The sequence below is a fragment of the Sus scrofa genome, chromosome 6, assembly GCF_054392235.1.
Source record: "Sus scrofa isolate SSC_HxYL_T2T_F1_AM1 chromosome 6, Sscrofa_HxYL_maternal_Yorkshire_Landrace_v2.0, whole genome shotgun sequence".
NCBI classification, from domain to species: Eukaryota; Metazoa; Chordata; class Mammalia; order Artiodactyla; family Suidae; genus Sus; species Sus scrofa.
The window spans coordinates 152,075,370-152,098,288 of NC_139388.1; the positions used below are offsets into that span (position 1 = coordinate 152,075,370).

General features: G+C 40.2%; 1 protein-coding gene across 17 annotated transcripts in view; it reads right to left on the reverse strand.

Moving 5' to 3' along the window:
* The window catches only part of RAVER2 (ribonucleoprotein, PTB binding 2), a 127,615-nt gene that overhangs the window by 64,805 nt on the left and 39,891 nt on the right, over positions 1-22,919 (reverse strand). For 16 of the 17 annotated variants that reach the window (XM_084964808.1, XM_084964807.1, XM_021096539.2 and 13 more), the window contains exons 3-5: positions 18,941-19,410; positions 13,951-14,142; positions 3,583-3,709 (exon numbers count right to left, since the gene is read on the reverse strand). In XM_084964808.1, the coding sequence (XP_084820934.1) occupies positions 3,583-3,709; positions 13,951-14,142; positions 18,941-19,410 (789 nt within the window). Of the gene's footprint in view, positions 1-3,582; positions 3,710-13,950; positions 14,431-17,471; positions 18,366-18,940; positions 19,411-22,919 lie in introns of those variants that run through there. The other variant, XM_084964823.1, reaches the window with a different exon arrangement.

The following is a 22,919-nucleotide window of genomic DNA, read 5'->3' on the forward strand; positions in this document are numbered from 1 at the left end:
AGAGATATTGCAGGTTTGGTACCAATCCACTCCAATAAAGTGATTATCACAATAAAGCAAGTCACACAATCTGTTTCGTTTCCCCGTGCATATAAAGTTATGTTTATACTATACTATATAGTCTATTAAGTGTGTAATAGCATTAGGTCTAAAAAACAATGTATATACCTTAATTTTAAAATGCTAACAAATGCTAACCATCATCTGGTGTTGCCACAAACTTTCAATTTGTAAAACTAAACAAAAGTATCTGTGAAGCATAAAATGGGCATGCTTGTATGCACATATTATAAACATAATTATATAGAGAATTACGATTCTGTGTAATTATTTTAGTTTGCACAGAGGCCGCTGTGAAGAGTTCAGGATACAATAAGGGATACAGTTAAGCTATAATAAAGAACGCAGTAAAGGAAAAACAAATGCAACTGATTAACAAGACATTTTGTCTTTCCTGAACACCAAGAAACTTTCCATACATTCTCCAGATGCTTTGCATGAATTCAAGTGAGATATTTAATCCTCTCCCCTTGCCATTCCATGCAAAGAAAAAGCCAGCAGTGTAATACTGACACATCTTTCTCTAAATCATAAAAGTAGCATTACAATAGAAAAGCATAATCTCACACGGGCATACATCAATCTGAGTAGAAAAGCAGAATGGAGAATACATACCTTAGATTGAAAAAAAAGAGACAAAAATAACTTGGGGGAGAAGTTACTAAAAATAGCCCAGATGCGGACTATACTTTCTAAAAGACCCAGGAGTGTAATATACTTCTTTAAACACTGATACAATCTTGAACTGCATTAATAGAAACCTAATGATCACTGGCAGGAAATCCCAGTGCCTTCTGTGCTTTTTCGAACCTATCCAAGGATAAAGTCATGTCTCTGTATACCATATTTCAGGACAATTCAGACAACCTAAGTACATCTACAAGAGGACAACGCTGGCCGGCGGAGGGGGCTGCTCCAGAGAGCATGTCTTATGACATGTTACGGAAAGTCGAGTACAGCACTATAGTTTACAAAGAGGAAGAGGATGTGTATAAAGCAAATACTCGAACTGTTACTTATATGTACTTTCATGTTAAAAAATACAAATATGAAGCTTTATCATTTCTCAATAAATGGGCTGACAAATGCACATTCACGTAATTGACATGTAAGTCCGCTTATGTTGGGGCTCTGCGAAAAATACATCTTACTGATACAGTTGCATAGTCAAAAACTAAATAAATAAAAAAGGAAGCTGCTGGTCTGGAGAACAAAAGACAAAGAAGGGTTTCATGATAGTTGTCTTCAAATATTAGAAGGCTTTTCTTTAGGAAGAAGGAATAGATTTATTCTGTGTTTCTTCATAGGGAGAACTAGAGTAAGTGGCTAAAAGTTATGGGAATTACATCTAATACAATTACTAGGAGGAAAAAACCTTCCAGTGATTAAATTTGTCAAACCACAGAATAGCTGCCTTGGGAAATAACAAGCTTGCTTGCTTATTTATTTATTTATTTTTTCTTTTTTAAGGCCACACCTGTGGTATATGGAAGTTCCTGGGCTAGTGGTCAAATTGGAGCTGCAGCTGCTGGCCTACATGGGATCTGAGCCACATTTATGACCTATACGGCAGCTTGCAGCAACGCCAGATCCTTAACTCACTGAGCAAGGCCAGGGATCAAACCCGCATCCTCATGGAGACAATGTCAGGTTCTTAAGCTGCTGAGCCAAAACAGGAACTCCATAACAAGCTTCCTATGCTTTGAGTAGTCAAGACATATAAAGGATATCTTTATACCATTAAAACTATAGAAGGGATATCTGATTGCTGAACAGGCTGGGCTGGAACACCTCTAAAGCTACTTCTTACACATAAATAATTGATGATTATATGAAGTACTTAATATGAACATTGCTATATAAGAAAAAGTTTAACTGGTCTTTGTCTTTGGTTCCTGGAAGGAAAAGTAAATCCTGGGAACTTCCCCTACGATGGGAGTCTCTGTTATAATAATGAGGTGACGCAGGGTGGGCCCCCAGATAACTTCAGGACGGGGGCTGGTCACACCAAAGAGACCTACCATGTGATTGGTGGGCTGGGGCTTTGAGAGACAGTGGTGTGAACCACACCTCCCGAGGGAGGAGGGGGAACTGAGATTGAGTTCAATAACATGGCCTATCATGCCTACATTTCCTCAAAACCCTAATAAAAATTCTAGACACCAAAGTTAGCTCAGTAGAGATGCCTGGTTAGCGGATACACACTGGCCTGCTGGGAGGCAGATGGGCCGGGATTCCAATGGGGCAAGAGCATACAAACTCTGCACTCAGGACCTCCCAGACCCAGCCCTAAGTCTCCTGATTAGGCCATTTCTGAATTACATCTTGTACACAAAACTGTGATCATAAGCATGGTGCTTTCCTAAGTTCTGTGAGCCTTTCTAGTAAATTATTGAACCTCAGATGGGGAGGTCGGAGGAACCCCCCCCCCCCGCTCAATTTTAAGCCAGTTAGTGAGAATTTTAGGTGGCCAAGGGATCTGGGAATTGTGGCTGGTGCCTGAAGTCGGGGCAGACCTGTTGGGGATTAAGCCCTTACTTGTAGGATCTATGCTAACTCCAGGTGGTCGGTGTTAGAATTGAACTGCAGAACACTAGGTGGTATTAGACCAGCTGGAGCTGAAAGAATAAATATATTTATGCTAAACATTTGTCACCTAAAGCTTAGTGTTGGATATAGGCACTCATTTCCTCATAATGATAAAATACACATTTTGTGTATGTACAGCTGTGCACTTCGGAAGGTAAATAAATTCTTCCCAGAGAAAGAATACTAAATATATATTTAATGTATGCCAATACTGCAAATATTTCCATAGTACTTAGAAAATAATATTTTTGACATTTTCTATAAAGTAAAGCAATGAAAAAAGAAAAGAGCAGAGAGGAACCAGACCTTTAGCACTTTCCAACAAAGTAATTCTGCTAAAAACAGTACATGGAAAAGTATCATATTCTTTGTTAATACAGGCCATAACAATGCAGCATATTAATTATTACCTGCTTAAGCTATGTGTAACCTGGTCTACAAATGCATGTCAACCAGTAATTAAACTGAAGTTTTAATTTTTTTTTTTCTTTTTAAGGCCACATCTGGGACATATGGAAGTTCCCAGCCTATGCCACAGCCATGGCAACACCAGATCCGAGCTGCATCTGTGGCTTACAGCAATGCCAGATCCTTAATCCACTGAGCGAAGCCAGGGATTGAACCCGCATCCTCATGGACACTATGTTGAGTTCTTAACCCACTAAGCCACAATGGGAGCTCTGAAGGTTTTATATCTAATACTCCATAGATATTTAGATATAAAAAAGAATATCTAAAAAAAATCAAGAAATCCACAAGCAGTTTGAACGTATCAAAAATAGCCAAAATCTATTATCGCTTCAGATCATTAATTAAAATTCATTGATCAAATTCTAGAAAAAAACAAACATTCTTGACTAATTTAAATGTTCTGCACCAGCAAAATCAACTTCATGCCAACATTCCATTTTAACCAGCACACATGATGTTTACCTGGTTTAACAGTTCGTCCGCAGAGCTGGGGCTGTAGGAGAACTTGTAACATGGCTGGGTTGTTTAAACTTTTCATAATTTGCACTGGATTTGGCTCTGGAAGTAAGCCCTTTTGGTTACTGTGCATCTTCGATGAATAAAGAAATAGAAAACATGAGAACGAGGATAAGCACAAAGATGACTGCAAAGGCCTTTATTTTTTTTTTTTAGAAATTCTCATTCATCTGATAAATTATCATTATGATAAACACAACTTGCTTTATATCATATACTTGTTGCATATACACTCTACCACAATTCCTAATTATAATAAGATATTCTACCATATGACACAAACGGAAATCCTCATAGAATGTGTCAGTTAAATAGAAATTGGCTTTCAGAGGACTAGCAATTTAGTAAGATAAACCTCTTCACACAAGTACAAAGACACCAAGGGAATCTGAATTTATTAACAGGGAGGTAACTTGCTGACAAAGTAATGAATACTTTGATATTACAGAAGAACTTTACTATACGTCAATCTAAAGTTTAGTAATATGGAATGTCTTACAAATCAGCATTTTCTTATAATGTCTTTATTTCATTAACTTAATCCTCTAATGTGAGACAAAGACGAACTGGCCTTACGTACATGTAATTGGATAGCTTCCTGAAAATACACAATTGTTTTAAGTTTTAAAAAACTTGGGAGTTCCTGTTGTGGCTCAGTGGTTAACAAATCCGACTAGGAACCATGAGGTTGGGGGTTCGAGCCCTGGCCTCGCTCAGTGGGTTAAGGATCCGGCGTTGCCGTGAGCTGTGGCGTAGGTCACAGACGCGGCTCAGATCCCGCGTTGCTGTGGCTCTGGCGTAGGCCGGTGGCTACAGCTCTGATTAGACCCCTAGCCTGGGAATCTCCATGTGCCATGAGTGTGGCCCTAGAAGAAAAAAGACAAAAACAAAAAAACAAAACAAATAAATAAATAAATAGCCTGATGGATGAGAATATTTATGCAATGATTTAAAAGGAAAACTATAAACTTCCAGCCAAAAGAAAATGGAGAACTGACAAAGACAACTGGACTCTCTCTCTCAACTCTGACTGGGACATTGAGGGTGATGGATCTGAGAACCTGACCCCAAGCCTGTAAGAAACCCTTGGGCAGACAGCAGGTAGTGCAACGAGAGGGTGAGAAAGCCTGGGTCCTCAGACAGTACAGTCTGGAGAAGGGCCTTTTAATTGTGTAACTCTGTTTCCTCCTCACATCACTCCCTAGGGATCGTGGCTCTCCTGACCAGCACAACAGGGCAAGGAAAGAGCAGCCCCAGTCCAGTAACTGCCCAGGACCAGTGAATTAACAGGAGGGTGGCAGGCAAACTCAGAGACAATGAGGACCAAGTAACACATCCTTGAAGCATCCCCAGTTCCTTCCTCCCACTAGGCAGGGTAGAAGAGGAAGGAAACTGAGGTAGGCAGAATGTGGAAAAGAGCAGAGTTGGGGGCAGAGACTGCGATAGGCTCTCTAAGGGGCAGGGTAGCCTGGCTGGGGTGGGAAAAGGGCTATGGTCAAGGCCTGATGATCAAGGCAGAGGTCCTTGGCCCCAGGTCCTTGCCTGCCTTCCCTACATGCTAGCTGAGGCCAGGCTTTGGCTCTCCTTGTCCACCCGCCACCCGTTTAACCACTAAACACTCACATACAAGGAAGCCTTTACGAAAGGAAACAGGTATTCACAGGACAAAAAAACTAGATATCTGGAGAATGTAGCCACAAAAACTAAAGGCACCAAAGTGAAGCACCTTTGCAGAATTAAAGGACAGGAAATAATAACGATATTAGATCAGCATAATAGACATCGTAAAAAAACATAAGATTTTTATTGGTAACGTGAAGCAAGGACAAGCGGTCATAAAGAACACCAATTCGAAATACGAAGCATGAAAAATACAACTGCTTGAGAAAAATAGCAGCCATCACTTACTACATACTTGACAGAGTTCTAAGCATGTTACATGGATTAGATCACTTCCTGTTCCAAAACAACTCTACAGCGGATGGTATCATGACCCCATTCTACAGATGAGGAAACTGAAGAAACCCATAAAGCATAATTCTTAACCTCTAGGTTAAATAGCAGAATATACATGACTGAGAAACAAAACAGTGATCTGCAAGGTCAGGCCAAAGAAAGATCCCAGAATACATGAGCAAAGGATAAAGAAATGGGGAATGCAAACAAAACATGGAAACGAAAGATGCAAACAAAAGAGAAAGGCTAAGGCAAGGAAAAGACAGAAAGAGAAGGCCAGTTACCTCTGAAGGATTCGAAAAGGAGAAGGGACTCTTTAAGTAATAATGGATGAGAATTTCCCGGCATTAAAGAAAAACTGAGGACCACAAATATGATGTAGAGGAAAAAAAAAAAAAAAAACACATCTGGAGTTCCTGCTGTGGTGCAATGGGTTAAGGATCTGACATTGTCACAGCTGAAGCAGCTGTGGCTCAGATTCAATGCCTGGCCCAGGAACTTCCAAAAAAAAAAAAAAAGAAACACACCTAGTCACAATTTTTTGATGTGAAATTTAAGAACATGAAAGCCAAAAAAAAAAAAAAAGAGAGAGAGAGAGATACTAAAAGCATCCAGTGAGGAAGAACATATCCCCCCAAAAATAATAATAATAATAATAAACAAACCCTAAAAGAACAAACAAACAAAAAAACACAAACAAGAAGTAGATTAATGCTATCCTCACCCTCAAAGCAACAACACTGGATTTAAGAAGACAATAAATCACTATTTTCAAAGTGCTGCAGCCAAAAAACTTTGAATCTAGATTTTACAGCTAGCTATTACTTAAATGTGGAAAAGAAATAAATATTCCCAGCCACACACAGTCTCAAAAGTCTTTACTACATGAATACCCTTTCTGAAAATAAGAAAGGGAAATAAATGCATGATGATATTACCTGATACATGGAAATTAAGGTCTGTTATATCATAGTTAATTTTAATCTTGTGTACATAAGCCAGGACCATAAAAACAAAAATATTTAAGGCACTCTTAAAGAAAAAATATAGACTCCAATATGGTGGTAGATGAGGTAGAAGGAGGAAGCAGGATGGAGTTTGGAATGAGTTACGTGGGAAGAATGAGACCCTGATCCTCCTAAATCAGTTAGGCACAGTCACCAATAGAGTAAAACGAGCACACCACTCTCAAAGCGGAAGGAGAAAAATCTAATTTATTCAACAGTAGATGGGAAATGAAAATAAAGGGGAAAAGTACAGTTAAAAGGAAACATGAGGAGTTCCCGTCATGGCGCAGTGGCTAACGAATCCGACTAGGAACCATGAGGTTGCGGGTTTGGTCCCTGCCCTTGCTCAGTGGGTTAACGATCCGGCGTTGCCGTTGCCGTGAGCTGTGGTGTAGGTTGCAGACGCGGCTCGGATCCCGAGTTGCTGTGGCTCTGGTGTAGGCCGGTGGCTACAGCTCTGATTCAATCCCTAGCCTGGGAACCTCCATATGCCGCGGGAGCGGCCCAAGAAATAGCAACAACAACAACAAAATACAAAAAGACAAAAAAAAAAAAAAAAAAAAAAAATCCTAAGTGGTTATAAACTGAAAAAATTCAGCTAAAAGGAAATCATAACAAAAATTGAAACACTCATAATGTAAAATTTATGATACACAGATATATAGAACTAGTTATGGAAGTAAACTTACTTTAAATACATTCAGCAGAAAACAATCTACAGGAGTTCCCATTGTGTCTCAGTGGGTTAAGAACCTGACTAGTATCCCCAAGTTGGCCTTGCTCAATGGGTTAAGGATCTGGCATTGCCGTGAGCTGTGGTGTAGGTCGCAGATGCAGCTTGGATTCAGTGTTGCTGTGGCTCTGGCGTAGGCCGGTGGCTACAGCTCCAATTAGACCCTTAGCCTGGGAACCTCCATACGCTGCAGGAAGGGCCCTGAAAAGACAAAAAATAAATAAATAAATAAATAGCTATGTGCCTAGAAATTTACAAACTTAGACAAAGTGTATAAATGTGTAGAATATAATCAAATGCTACACATGGCATACAAAGAAAAATACTACTAGTGTATTTAATATCCATAGGAGAAATTTAAGTAGTAACCAATGATTTCCCTCTGCAAGAGGCTTAAGAGGTATGTCTACACGGTTTCATAGATGAAATCTCTCAAACTTTCAAAAACAATCTCTATTTTATATGAGTTGATCTATGAAACAGAAAGAAAAGAGGAGGGGAGAGAAAAAAATACATAATGAGATCAGTGTTCTCTTGATTCCAAAATTAAGTAAAAATAGTACTCAAAAATGTGAGCATTTTCACTTATGAGTACATTTACAAATTAAGTAAATATGATAACCCAAATTTAAACATTTTCACTTATGAGGACATTTGCACATAAACATTATCCTGTAAAGTCAAACAAGGAATAGGAAAAAAAAAACAACAAAACCCACTATCAATTAGGATTTACAACACAAAGCGAAACACTAGAAAAAACTACAATGTGATTCAGCAAGTTAATGAACTTCGGGAAAAAAAAATCACATAAAGCAACAGTTGTAGAAATAAATATTCTGATAAAATTCAATGGCTACTTATGATTTTTTTTTAACTGTTAGAAAACTTGATAAAGGATATGTACCAGGAAGCCATAGAAAAAAAAAAAGATCAGTGCAGCACATTACTTTTTTTTTTCTTTTTAGGGCCGCACCCATGGTATATGAAGGTTCACAGGCTAGGAGTCCAACCAGAGCTAGGGCTGCCAGCCTATGTCACAGCCGCAGCAATGCCATATCCAAGGCACGTCTGCGACCTACATACACCACAGCTCATGGCCACACTGGATTCTTAACCTACTGAGCGAGGCCAGGGATCGAACCCTCATCCTCATTGATCCTAGTTGGGTTCATTAACCGCTGAGCCACAACAGGAACTCCAGCACATTACTTTTAAGACTGAGAAAAATCTAAAATTTCTCCCAATTACTAATATCCAATCATGAAGGGCCCTGTATGCCATGCTAAGGAATTTCTGCACACACTAAAGAATATTAAGCAAGAGAATGACATCATCTGATGGAGGATGACTAAGATGCCCTTGTGGAAGATGGATTAGGAGGAAAAGACTCATGACATGGTAAGCACATAGCAGGTTACTCTAATGATCAAGGTGAGAAACTATGGTGTCCTGAGTAAAGTAACAAAGATGCTGACACGTTTCAAGGATTTAATAGATATCGGGAGGTGGAACTGAAAGGATCTGCTAACTTATATATACTTTGGGGGGCCCACACTGCAGCATGCACAAGTTCTCAGGCCAAGGAATGAACCCACAGTAGTGACAAAGCTGGATCCTTGACCCACTGGGCCACTGGGAAACTGCTAAAATTCCTGACATCCTGATTTGGGGAGTAGGTGAAGAAGACCATTCATGATTAACTGAGTTTTTGGTTCAGACAGTTTTAGTTTGAATGAACTAATGCCATACATAGATATTAAAGAACACTGGTACCAAGTCCCAAAGAAAAAGTTTTCTTTTGGAAATGCTGAAACTGAATGATTTATATAACATGAAGATGAGATATCTAATATCTAATAATCATTTGGAAATATAGATTTAATGCTTGGTCATTTGGTCCAAAAATATATGCTTGGAAATAATCACTGATAGGCAATAACTTAAGCCACTGGAGGGCTGAAGAAGAAAGTGAGAGGCCAAATACAGACAGAGGTCTACTGATAGCACTGCTTAGGGGGAAAGAAGAAAGGGAAGGAAGAGTTAGGTAGGAAAAGAATGGTGTGGCAGAATTCAAGTAGGTGGTTTTAAATGTTGCAAAGAAATCTGACAATGAAAGACTGAAAAGCACCTATTCAACTTGAATACTAAGAAATTCTGTTAATCTTAAAAAGAACAGATACAATGGAATAGTATGGAACAGAAACTACATTGCACTTGGCTGAGAGGGAAATGGGAAATGAAGGAAAGATGGCTAGTGGGGCCTAACAGTTCAGGAAGCTCCCATTGTGAAAGTATGAGAAAGGCCCGTATGTAGAGAGGATAATTATTTATTCATTAAAATTTATTGGGGTATAGTTTATTTACACTGTTGTGTTAGTTTCAGGTGTATAGCAAAGTGAATCAACTTTTTCTATGTATATAGGTAGATAAATATCCATTCTTTTTCAGATTCTTTTCCCATATATGTTATTATATAATATCAAGTAGAGTTCCCTGTGCTATACAGAAGGTCATTAGAGAGTGTCTATTTTATATGTAGTGATGTATATATGTTAATGCCAAACTCCTAATTTATCCCTTCCCCCTACATTTTTCCTTTGGTAACCACATGTTGGATTTTGAGACCTATGAGACTGTTCCTGTTTTGTAAATAAGTTCATCTATACCATTTTTTTATTAGATTCCACAGTGATATCATATGATATTTGTCTTTCTGACTTACTTCACTTAGTATGATATTCTCTAAGTTCACCCATGTTGCTGCAAATGACATTATTTCATTCTTTTTTATTGCTGAGTAATATTCCATTGTACCATAGCTTCTTCATCCATTCCTCTGTCATTGGACAGTTAGGTTTGCCTTCACCTTGGCTATTGCAAACAGTGCTGCAATGAACATTAGGGTGCATGTATCATTTCAAATTATGGCTTTCTCTGGAAATATGCCCAGAAGTAGGATTGCTGGATCATATGGTAGTTCTATATTAAGTTTTTTAGGGAACCTACATACTGTTCTCCATAGTGATCATATCAATATACATTCCCTTTCCTCCACACCCTCTCTAGCATTTACTGTTTGCCTAAGGAGGCAAAAAACCTGTACTCTGAAAACTATAAGATGCTGATGAAAGAAATCAGAGATGACTCAAACAAATGGTAAGATATACCATGTTCTTGGACTGGAGGAATCAATATTATCAAAATGGCTATACTTCCCCAGGCAATCTATAGAGTTAACACAACCCCTATCAAATTACAAATGACACTTTTCACAGAACTAGCATAAAAAAGTTTAAAATTTCTATGGAGACACAAAGACCCCAAATAGCCAAAGCAATCCTGTGAAAGAAAAACAGATCTGGAGGAATCAGGCTCCCTGTCTTCAGACTATACTACACAACTACCGTCATAAAAACAGTATGGTATTGGCACCAAAAAAAGACATACAGATCAACGAAATAGGATAGAAAGCCCAGAAATAAACCCATGACCTATGATCAACTAATCTATGACAAGGGAGGCAAGAATATACAATGGAGAAAAGACCGTCTCTTCAATAAGCAGTGCTGAGAAAACTGGAAGCTATATGGAAAGAATGAAATTAGAACATTCTCTAACATCATACAGAAAAATAAACTCAAAATGGATTAAAGTCCTAAATGTAAGACCAGATACTATAAAACTCTCAGAGGAAAACATAGGCACAAAACTCTCTGGCATAAACCACAGCAATATCTTTTTGATCCACCTCCTAGAGTAATGAAAATAAAAACAAAAATAATTAAATTCAAAAGCCTTTGCACAGCAAAGAAAACCATAAACAAAACAAAAAGATGACCACAGAATGAGAGAAAATATTTGCAAATGATGCAACTGACTAGAGAGGATTTTTTTTTTTTTTTTTTTTTTTTTTTTTTGCTTTTTAGGGTCATACCCACAGCATATTGAGATTCCCAGGCTAGGAGTCAAATCAGAGCTACAGCCATTGGCCTATTCCACAGCAACGCAGGATCCGAGCCATGTCTGTGACCTACACCGAAGCTCACGGCAACGCCAGATCCTTGTTCTATGCAGCAAGGCCAGGGATTGAACCTACAACGTCATGGTTCCTAGTCAGATTTGTTTCCACTGCACCACAATGGGAACTCCTACAGAGGATTTTTATTTTATTTTTTATTTTTTATTTTTTTTTTCTTTTTGCAATTTCTTGGGCCACTCCTGCAGCATATGGAGGTTCCCAGGCTAGGGGTTGAATCAGAGCTGTAGCCACCGGCCTATGCCAGAGCCACAGCAACGCCAGATCTGAGCCTTGTCTGCAACCTACGCCACAGCTCACGGCAAAGCCGGATCCCTAACCCACTGAGCAAGGCCAGGGATCAAATCTGCAATCTCATGGTTCCTAGTCGGATTCGTTAACCACTGAGCCATGATGGGAACTCCTAGAGAGGATTTTTTTTTTTTTTTTGCCTTTTCTAGGGCCGCTCCCACAGCATATGGAGGTTCCCAGGCTAGGGGTCCAATTGGAGCTGTAGCCACTGGCCTACGCCAGAGCCACAGCAACGTGGGGTCCAAGCCACATCTGCAACCTACACCACAGCTCACGGCAATGCCAGATCCTTAACCCACTGAGCAAGGCCAGGGACCGAACCTGCAACCTCATGGTTCCTAGCCAGAGTCGTTAACCACTGCGCCACGACGGGAACTCTTCCCTAGAGAGGATTTTTAAAGGAAAAAAAATTGAGCATGTTTATAAGCAGACAGATGGAACTAGTGAGCAATACGTGAAAATAAGTCCAAAGGTGAGGCTCAAGCTCGTTGAGGATGGGGGGCATGGTCATGAGTCCCTGCTTTGGTGGGAGGAAGCACAGCCTTGCCTTCCAAACAGCAGGGGTCTTTGTCTGTTTTGTTCACTAAAGAATCCTAAACATCTCCAACACACCTACATATAATGCACCCAATAAGTATTTATGGAATGAATGCTATTAAGGAGGAAAATAGGTTAAAAATGGGGGCACTTTTGCTGGGAGAATATGAGGAAAGTTGAATGAATCCAGCGCATGGCCTTTATATTTCTATAAAGTAGGAGCCATGGCCATCTGATAGAAATGAAAGAAGGACAAGGTAGGAAAAGAATGGTTTGAGAGAGCTCCTGTAGGAAATAGAAAAGAGTGGTCAATGAGAGATGAGCTAAAGTTTTGCTGGGGGACCAGCTAGAAACAAATGTCAGACATGTATAGGGGCACCAAGACCCCTACTTGTTTGGTTTTTTTCCAACAGGACAGAGTGCACTGCCTGCAGAAGTGGATGGATTCAGAATTGGAAACTCAGCAAATCCAGTCCAACAAAGAGAAAAATTAACTAGGGTCAATGCAAGTAAAGGAGAAAGAATGGCTAAAGTCATGACGTATCCAAGCAAGGAAATGAGAATGACAGAAGAACTAAGAAGGGAAGGGCAAATGGAGAAAGAGAGGAAAAGACACCCCAGACCAGGGGTGAGGTCAAAGAAGAGGAAGGGACGAATGAAATGTGAGCAGGAGACTACTGACAATCCTCCCTGGTTTGGCTCTCTCTCTAGTTTATCTACACACCATTTCCAGATGAGGTGATCTTGATATCTTCACTCTAATTCTTTCAATACCTTGCTTACATGCTTTAAAAGTTCTCTATGGAATTTATCAACTTGAACTTGCTTACCAAATGCAATCTAAACTATGAGGGCTCAACAGCCCTCCCTCTGCTGGGATCCACCTACCCTCTCACCACACATTCCTATACACTCAGCCTACTAGACCCCTACCACTCTTGGAGCATGAAAATTCACCTTGAATTACTGCTTAAAAGGTTTTATCGCAGCCAGAGTCTGACCACTCACTCTCCCTCCTTAGAGCTGCTCGGTTTAGCAAGTAAAAATGCAGGGTGCCTAGTTATGTATGTGGGTTTCAGATAAACAATGAATAATTTTAATGTAAGGGCATCTCATGCAAAATCTGCATTTATTGGCAATCCTATCCTCCACCTGCATCAACACATTTTGAAATCATGCTTTAACGTCACATTCAAATGTCACCTTTGTCATGAAATCTTTCCTGGATCTCGCAGGAGTGTATTCCTTCCTTCATTTGATCAATAGGTATTTTCTATGCTAAGTGTAAGGAGTAAAAACTGTGAAAGAAGAATAGTCTCTATCTGCAAGGAACTTCTAAACCAGAGAAGAAGAGAGAGGAGTAAGCCGACCAGCCAGCGTGCTGTGTGTGCAAAAGTGAGGCCCACACCTTCCTCGACTTCTACTATGGATGCTTACGAACACTCTTTGCAAAGGGGGGCATGCTGCACTCGAAACTTACAGAACAAGAACTCAAACATTTACTGAATAAATGAAATTTCCTCAAAATTTTTTCTTGAGGTGAATATATTTTACAAAACACAATTTCTTCTTTTGTATTGACTCCTGGCTTGATTTGGCAGAGGTACCACTTAGGCAATTTTTTTTTTTTTTTAAAAAGGACATCTTTATGTAATGAAAATATAATGAAGGTCCCATCAATACTCCACTAGTCTGGACAGCTGAAAACACCACTTGAACTTTTCCATATCCTAAAAGTAAGAACAACTTACCACACGCTGAGCTGCTATTAGTGCTGCTAATGTACTTCGCCCGGGCGCTCCTGGGGCACAGAAGGAAACTTGAACTTTGCTTCCCTTGATGGTCAGACCATCAGCTGCTTGTTGAACCTCTTCGGCGTGCTCCGCAGTGCTATATTCAACCACCGCAAAGCCACCAACATAACTACCTTCATCCTGTGCAAGCTGATGGAATATACTTATGAGAAGGGGAACTCCAGTATTGACTTAGAAAAATTTATTTAAAAGTATATCATCTATGAATTCAAGGACAATGTCTCAGAGCATGAGCCTGGAGAAAGTAATGTATTCTTCCCTTTTTGGGTTTTTTTTTTTTTTTTTTGTCTTTTTAAGACTGCACCCGAGCCCTGTGTAGGTTCTGAGGCTAGGGATTGAATAGGAGCTATAGCTGCTGGCCTACACCACAGCCACAGCAATGTGGGATCCGAGCCATGTCTGCATCCTACACCACAGCTCATGGCAACGCCAGATCCTTAACCCACTGAGTGAGGCCAGGGGTCGAACCCGTGTCCTCATGGATACTAGTCCGGTTTGTTAACCACTGAGCCATGACGGGAACTCCCTATTCTTCCTTTCTGAAAATAAAAGTTTACTAGTTAGGTAGATGCAGTCCTTCCAGAAGGTAAGAAAGATTCTGTCAAATTTCCTTTTTATTTCTTTGAATCTCCAATTTATTTTAAAAGCCAATGTTCAAATAATAACATGTATATGACTGATAATTTACAGAAAAATATGCGGACACAATAATGAAAACTTTAAAATAAATTCAGGGGTTCCCATCATGGCTCAGGAGAAATGAACTCAACTAGTATCCATGAGGATGCAGGTTCAATCCCTGGCCTTGCTCAGTGGGTTAAGGATCCGGTGTTGCCGTGGTGTAGGTCACAGATGCGGCTCAGATCCTACATTGCTGTGGTTGTGGTGTAGGACAGAAGATACAGCTCTGATTCAACCACTAGCCTGGGAACTTCCATATGCCACACATTCGGCCCTAAAAAACAAAAGAAAAAATTCAATTAAACTATGTTAAATTAAAATTAATTCAAAGACAATGAAACATGCTAAACAATTATTGGATCACATCTATGTAAAGTTTGCATTAGCAAAAAAAGAAAGGTAGGAGGAATCCTATTCAATTTGTATTTCAATATTTTAGGCAGGTCCCAGGAATTTGGTCAAGTACACCAAAGCAAACCTTACTTAGGAAAATTGTGCCCTAGGTTTGTTTAAAATACTATATGCGAGACACAAACATTTTCTGAATGTGCCCTAAATAAACTCGTGCAACGTAGAACTCAATTCATCTTCAGTTACCTACCTGTAAGATTGTTTAAAAAAAAAAAAAGACACTAAAGTCTTGGATCTGTAAAGACTGGTACAAAGAGCAAAAGATAGAACAAAATAAGACACTAAAAAGTGTCTAAGTGTTGCATGCATTCATGCTACAAAGCGGTGCATGTGATGAAATTCATCTGGGTGTATCTCTGAGAAGGTGCAGCTTCAACACTTCTAGTTGGACCTGGCTTTTCACAAATTGATACTACAATTAGCTCATTTCTTAGTCCTTTTTAGTTTCTTTTCTCTTAGTTATTTTTTGGCTGTGCCTGTGGCATATGGAAACTCCCGGGCCAAGGATCAAATTGAGGGCACAAATGCAACAACCTACCACAGCTGCAGAAACAGCAGATCTTTAGCCTTCAACACCACACAGGAACTTTTTTCTACTTTCTTGTGTAGTAGACCAAATTTCTATTTCTTCTTCACATTTTTCCTTCCTTCTTTCCTTTCTTCTTTTCCTTTCTTTCTTTCTCTCTCTCTCTCCCTCCCTTCCTTCCTCCCTCTCTCTCTCTCTCTCTCTTTCTGTATGCATGTCTGTCTGTCTGTCATTTTAGGGCCCCACAAATGGTACATGGAGGTTCCCAGGCTAGCGGTTGAGTCAGAGCTACAGCTGCCAACCTACACCACGGCACCCTCATGGATCCTAGTCAGGTTTGTTACCTGATGAGCCACAAAGGGAATTCCTCTTCCTTCCTTTTTTAAAACTGTCTTCAGATGTCTGTTCCTCCATAAAAGTTCTTTCCATTCACGAAGAAGGGAAAATATCTACCTCTTCCAAACATTTCTCCTACAATCCCATCCCTTGTCTAAGCCAAACCCAATCTCAAAAGCAAACATTTAAAGCCATTAGTTCCTTTGGTCTCTTCTGACCACAAAGAAGACCGTGTCTTCAATGTGGTCTATGGCAACCTACCAAGCGAGAAAGCCTAAGTTTAACAGATCTGGTGATAAAAGCATCATAAAGTGGTTTTACTAATCTTTTGAGAACTTCTAAAACATTTTTATTATTCCTGAGTCATTATAACCTTCATGCCGAACGAGTTATACTACCATTTTAAGTCTTTCAAAAGACAGAATCATTTTAATTCCGCAGCATCAGCAGTTTTAAAGAGGAGCATCCCATTCCATATGAGAGCCAGTCAAACGTGTACCTGGGTGACATGGGATCTGGTTCATTTTCCATTATTTTGACATATTTTAACAAAAGCTAAATGATGACTCAGAAATACTGTAACAATTTTTTTTTTTTTTAACCATATGGGTGACTAGACTAGATAACCTCTCAGGTTCCTTCCAACTCAGATTTGTAATTCAATTACAAGTTGTTATAAGTAGTTTCTCCCCTCATGTTTGCTTCGAAGGCCTCAACTAAAGTCACAAAGAATAATTCTCGGCCACAGGATATCACTATATAATTCTTAGTATCCAAGACAGCATATTAATAAGATAATCAACTTTCAATAACTTGACAAAGATGTTTCGAAATACTCTCATTTTTTGAAGTTTCTTGCATGAGTTCTTTGATGTTTAGTATGTTGGGATTGGAGGAGTGGGAATATAAGAAAAAGTAAGACGGTAGCATTAATTTTAATTAATTAGATATAAACAAATTATACACAAATTCCAGAATTTCTACTGCCACAGTAGAAATTCAATGAATGTTTGATTACAGAAAAAAAGGGTGGCAGGGAAGGAAAGATGGGAGGTAAGAGAAGAAAGAGGATAGCAGGAGAAAAGAGAGAGAAGGAAGAAGCAAAGGAAAGCAAAAGAGAAAGAGTTCAGCAGGTGCTATAAAATATCTGTAAGGGGGTGTTCCCTTGTGTCCCAGTGGGTTAAGGATCTGATGTTGTCACTCCAGTGGCTCAGGTTGTTACTGTGGCATGAATTTGACCCCCTGGCCTGGGAATGTCCACATGTAGTGGGCATGGGCAAAAAAACGTGTAGGGAAAGGAGCTATACATAGTATATATTTTTGTCTATTTAGTAGAATGTATTTCATTTTACTCTAAGAAAGTGCTTAAAAATTCTTGCGGAGTTCCCGTTGTGGCACAGTGGTTAACGAATCTGACTAGGAGCCATGAGGTTGAGGGTTCGATCCCTGGCCTTGCTCAGCAGGTTAAGGATCCAGCGTTGCCATGAGCTGTGGTGTAGGTCACAGATGCGGCTCGGATCCCGAGTTGCTGTGGCTCTGGTATAGGTCGGCAGCTACAGCTCCGATTAGACCCCTAGCCTGGGAACCTCCATATGCCATGGGAGCAGCCCAAGAAAAGGCAAAAAGACAAAAAAAAAAAAAAGAAAATTCTTGCCAGTGTGGTCAGTTTTCAGGATCTTCTCTAAACATGTCACTTACTATGACGCCATTAAGACAAAATAATGCATTTTTACACCTCTATTATCCATTGTATCATTCTCCATACAGGATTTACAATTATTTGCTTACATGTCAGTCTCTTACACAAAACTGTGAGGTATTGAGAAAATAGCTTTCTATTCTCTGTATTTCTGACACTTTAGCAATATAGTGTCTGGCACAAAGAAGGTGATCAATAAAATGTGGATGGATGAATGGATCAATGCACGAATGTTCCAGAATGGATAACATCAGCAGTTCCTGTTGTGACTCAGCAGGTTAAGAAACAGACTAGTATCCATGAGGGTGCAGGTTCCATCCTGGCCTCATTCAGTGGATTAAGGATCTGGCATTGCCACAAGCTGTGTTGGAGGTTGCAGATGTGGCTCAGATCCAGTGTTGCTGTGGTTGTTTGTGGCTGGCAGTCTCAGCTCTGACTGGACCCCTAGCTTCCTGGGAACTTCCATATGTGGCCCTAAAAAAAAAAGAGGGGGTGGTTCCCATGGTAACTCAGTGATAATGAGCCTGACTAGTACCCATGAAGATGTGGGTTCGATCCCTGGCCTTGCTCGGTGGGTTAAAGGATCTGGTGTTGCTGTGAGCTGTGGTGTAGGTCGCAGATGGCTCAGATCTGGCATTGCTGTGGTCGCAGTATAGGCTGGCAGCTGTGGCTGATTCAACCCCTAGCCTGAGAACTTCCATATGCTGCCAGTGCGGCCCTAAAAAGACAAAAAAAAAAAAAAAAAAAAAAAGAATGGGGAGGTCCCATCGTGGCTCAGTGCAAACGAATCTGACTAGCATCCATGAAGACGCAGGTTCGATCCCTGGCCCTTGCTCAGTGGGTTAAGGATCTGGTGTTGCCATGAGCTGTGGTGTAGGTTGCAGACACAGCTTGGGTCTGGTGTGGCTGTGGCATAGGCCGGCGGCTACAACTCCAATTCAACCCCTAGCCTGGGAACTTCCATATGCCATGGGTGTGGCCCTAAAAAGATAAAAAAAAAAAAAAAAAAGAATGGATGCAATGAGAAGAAGATGAGTAAGCGATGGATTTTCTAAGATATACTTAATTATACAAGAACAATATACTTTGGCCCGTCGACAATAGGAACTGATGTAAAATTTACCATGACATTAAAGGGTTCCCTACAGACTAAAGGAGAATTAGATCATCTATCATGATAGTCACATAGGTATAATAAATTTGTGAGTGCATGTAGTATAGGTACATATACAGATATTTTAAAATATTTCAAATGATACTTTAAAAATACATACCTGGCAAAACACAGGTTTATGGATACTGGAAAAAAATTGCAACAGCTCCTCTGAATCCCTGTAGTCACTAGGGAGTTTATCTACACAAAGGCACTTAGAATGAATGAGCTCTGCAGCCAATAGATTAACATCCATCCACTGTGCAAAGAGAGCTGATGCTCCCAACTGTTTACCCAATAGCTCTAACCGAGCCTTTGCAGCAAAGTCCTTCTTCATGTATTCCACAAATCCATAGCCTTTGGAACAGCCAGTGACTTCACTGTAGACCAGAAAACATCTCTCGATATTTCCATAAGCACGAACGAGTTCTTCAAACTCTTCTAATGTAAAAGAAGTGGGTAAGTTGGTAATACACAGCAAAGCATCTGTTGGCTGGAGCTGGACTATTAAGTCTTTTCCTCGAAAAGAATATTGATGAAACGTCTGAATTGCTTTCTGGGCTTGTTCACCATTCAATAAGGTAACAAAAGCTGGAAGAAGAATGTATGAGAGTTTTCTGAGCCAGTGTTTTCAAACATTTTGGACCATGATCCATGGTAAGAAATACATGGTTTATACCTGTGCCTCAGTACAATACAGATTGAAATTTCTGGAACACCATTCCATGTGTGATGCACGCTGATATTTTCTATTCTATTTCACTATTTTTATTTATTTATTTATTTATCTTTTTTCCATTTCTTGGGCTGCTGCTGGCATATGGAGGTTCCCAGGCTAGGGGTTGAATCAGGGCTGTAGCTGCCAGCCTACGCCAGAGCCATAGCAATGCGGGATCCAAGCCACGTCTGCGACCTACACCACAGCTCACAGCAACGCTGGATCCTTAACCCACTGAGCAAGGCCAGGGATCGAACCCTCAACCTCATGGTTCCTAGTCGGATTTGTTAACCACTGAGCCACAACGGGAACTCCTTTTTTCACTATTTTTAAATGCTGACATCTCCACTTAACTAATTTCAAAACCAGTAAAGTATAGAAAGTATATTAGGAGCTCCACTATATTCTATGGGAATTGGGGGGTAATCTTTTCAAACTACATACAAATTTGATATTTTTCCTCCAATATCACATGCTGTAAAAATTTACAAACCTTTCTTCTCAGCAAGTTCTAAAAGACCCTGTGTGATAACAACAACTTAAAAAACCAAAAGCATAGCAAAAAGATAGCAAAATGCCCAGAAGAAGCCAATTCTTTCTCCAATTTACATATATGTGTCCTTAAAATCAAACATACTGAAACAAAGTACACACACACACAATCTGGTATGCTCTTTGGATGAACAAGATGGTATGAAAAGATCACAGGATTATGATATTAGACAAGTAGATTAACTTTGAAATTTGTGAAACAAACAAACAAAAAATCCTGTCTACCTAATTAAGTTGTTCCGGCATCAAGCAATAAATACACATGGCAATTTATAAAATCTAAAACATGATACAAATATGAAGTTCGAAATCAATGAAATATCATGCACACATCTAGTAAAATTAAAATGTAGTCTTAGGAGTTCCCGTCGTGGCGCAGTGGTTAACGAATCCGACTAGGAACCATGAGGTTGCGGGTTCAGTCCCTGCCCTTGCTCAGTGGGTTAACGATCCGGCGTTGCCGTGAGCTGTGGTGTAGGTCGCAGACGCGGCTCGGATCCCGCGTTGCTGTGGCTCTGGCGTAGGCCGGTGGCTACAGCTCCGATTCAACCCCTAGCCTGGGAACCTCCATATGCCGCGGGAGCGGCCCAAGAAATAGCAACAACAGCAACAACAACAACAGACCAAAAGACAAAAAAAAAAAAAAAAAAAAAAAAAGTAGTCTTATCAAACTGTTTATCTATTGTCATAAAAACAAAGAATATAAAGATTTTAAGGAGTTTCCTGTGGCACAACAGGTTAAGGATTTGGCATTGTCACTGCAGCAGCTTGGGTCATTGCTGTGGTTCAGGTTCAGTTCCTGGCCTGGAAACTTCTGCATGCTGTGGGTGCAGCTTTAAAAAAAAAAAAAAAAAAAAAAAAGGTTTCTGGCAATATAAGAAAAGTTTAAAACGCTAATTAAAAGAAACAACACAGGGCAAACTGTAAATTACAAGACACTGCTCCCTCAACGTTCCTGCCTCTCTGGAATATTCGGTGGAGTTGCTCCATCTGAGCATCTAACTTACTAAAATTCAGTGATAACAACATGGCAAATCTATCCATAGCGAGGGAGAAAGAAAGCTTTAAATAGTGTGGACAATCCTGCCTGTCCTTTCACTCAATCTGCTCTTCCCTCAGTTGGTCTCAGAGCCCATGCGGTTCTCAGACTGTGAGCATCTCACCACCCTGAGCGTGATGCTAACATTTAAAGAAATACGGTTTTCATTTAACGGGACCACCACATACAAGGGAACGACTTACAAAGGGACAGCTAACTCTTCCAACACTAGGGGTAAAATAGGTTTGCTGCACTTATTGAGAGACTATCCCTAGGTTTCCAACATCCGTTACTCAAGAACCTGAGTTATTTTGATTCTGTGCTTTTCTCTCCTTATGCTGACACAGAATGCCACTTAATGATATTCTGCTAAAACTAGCAGACAAGCCAACAACAATTTGTAGGACTAGTTATATTCCTGTATCAGCCCATAAGCTCATCAGTTCATATTTGATTTGAATTCTCAGGATATTGGAAACTTTTAACCATGCCTTCACTTCCTTGATAAAGTTCTTCCTGATTTTCTTTCACACCTGCCCAAGCACTCCTTCCCCATTTCCTTTGCTATATTTTTCTGCTCCACTCACCCCTGTAAGGTGGTAACACTTAAGGCTGCTTCCTGGCAGAGTCACATACAGTAACACCAGTATCCTGTTCAATAGGATACTTGAACAGTATCCCTATTCAAGCAGTGGGATACTGTTTCCCCGTCTACCTTCCCATCTCTACAGATCAAGGTACAGATCAATACCCCTGAGAGCAGCCCATGTGACATCTGGACAGCAGTTCTTTCTGGCACAGCTACAGTGTGCTTCTTACCGTTTACTCTCCAGACTTTGTGAAGCCACTAGATTCCTTTAGTTATTTATTTTGCTTTTTAGGGCTGTTCCCGTGGCATATGGAGGTTCCCAGGCGAGAGGTCGAATCAGAGCTACAGCTGCCAGCCTACACCACAGTCACAGCAACATGGGACCCGAGACGCGTCGGTGACCTACACCACAGCTCATGGCAATGCCAGATCCTTAACCCACTTTTCGAGGCCAGGGATAGAACCTGCAATCCTCATGGATACTAGTGGGGTTCGTTACCACTGAGCCACAACAGGAACGCCATGTCTTGATTATTGTGAATAGTGCTATGAACTTGGGGTACATTTTATTTTTTGGCTGCACCCACAGAATGTAGAGTTTCCTAGGCCAGCTACTGACCCAAAGCCTCGGCAGTGACAATGCTGGATCCTCAACCTGCTGCACTACCAGGGGAACTTGGGGGTACATTTTAAATACTTCTTATAATGCAAATTTGATGGTAATGAATTCTTTCAGCTTTTATATAAATAAAAAACATCTTTCTTCACCCTCACTTTTAAAAGATATTTTTGGTGAGTAAATAATTCTGTGGGATTTTTTGTGTTAAAATGACACACAAGGAATTTCCGACGAGGCGCAGCGGAAACGAACCCGACTAGGAACCATGAGATTGCGGGTTCAACCTCTGGCCTTGCTCAGTGGGTTAAGGATCCAGCGGTGCTGTGAGCTGTGGTGTAGGTCGCAGACGTAGCTTGAATCTGGCATTGCTGTGGCTGTGGTGTGGGCCAGCGGCAACAGCTCCGATTAGACCCCCAGACTGGGAACTTCCATATGCCGCAGGAGCGACCCTAAAAAGACAAAAAAAAAAAAAAAAAAAGACACATAACATTACATTAGTTTCAGTTCACAAGTAACAATTCAATATATATATACACACACGGTGAAATAACTGTCCTAATAAGTCTAGTTAACATTCATCATC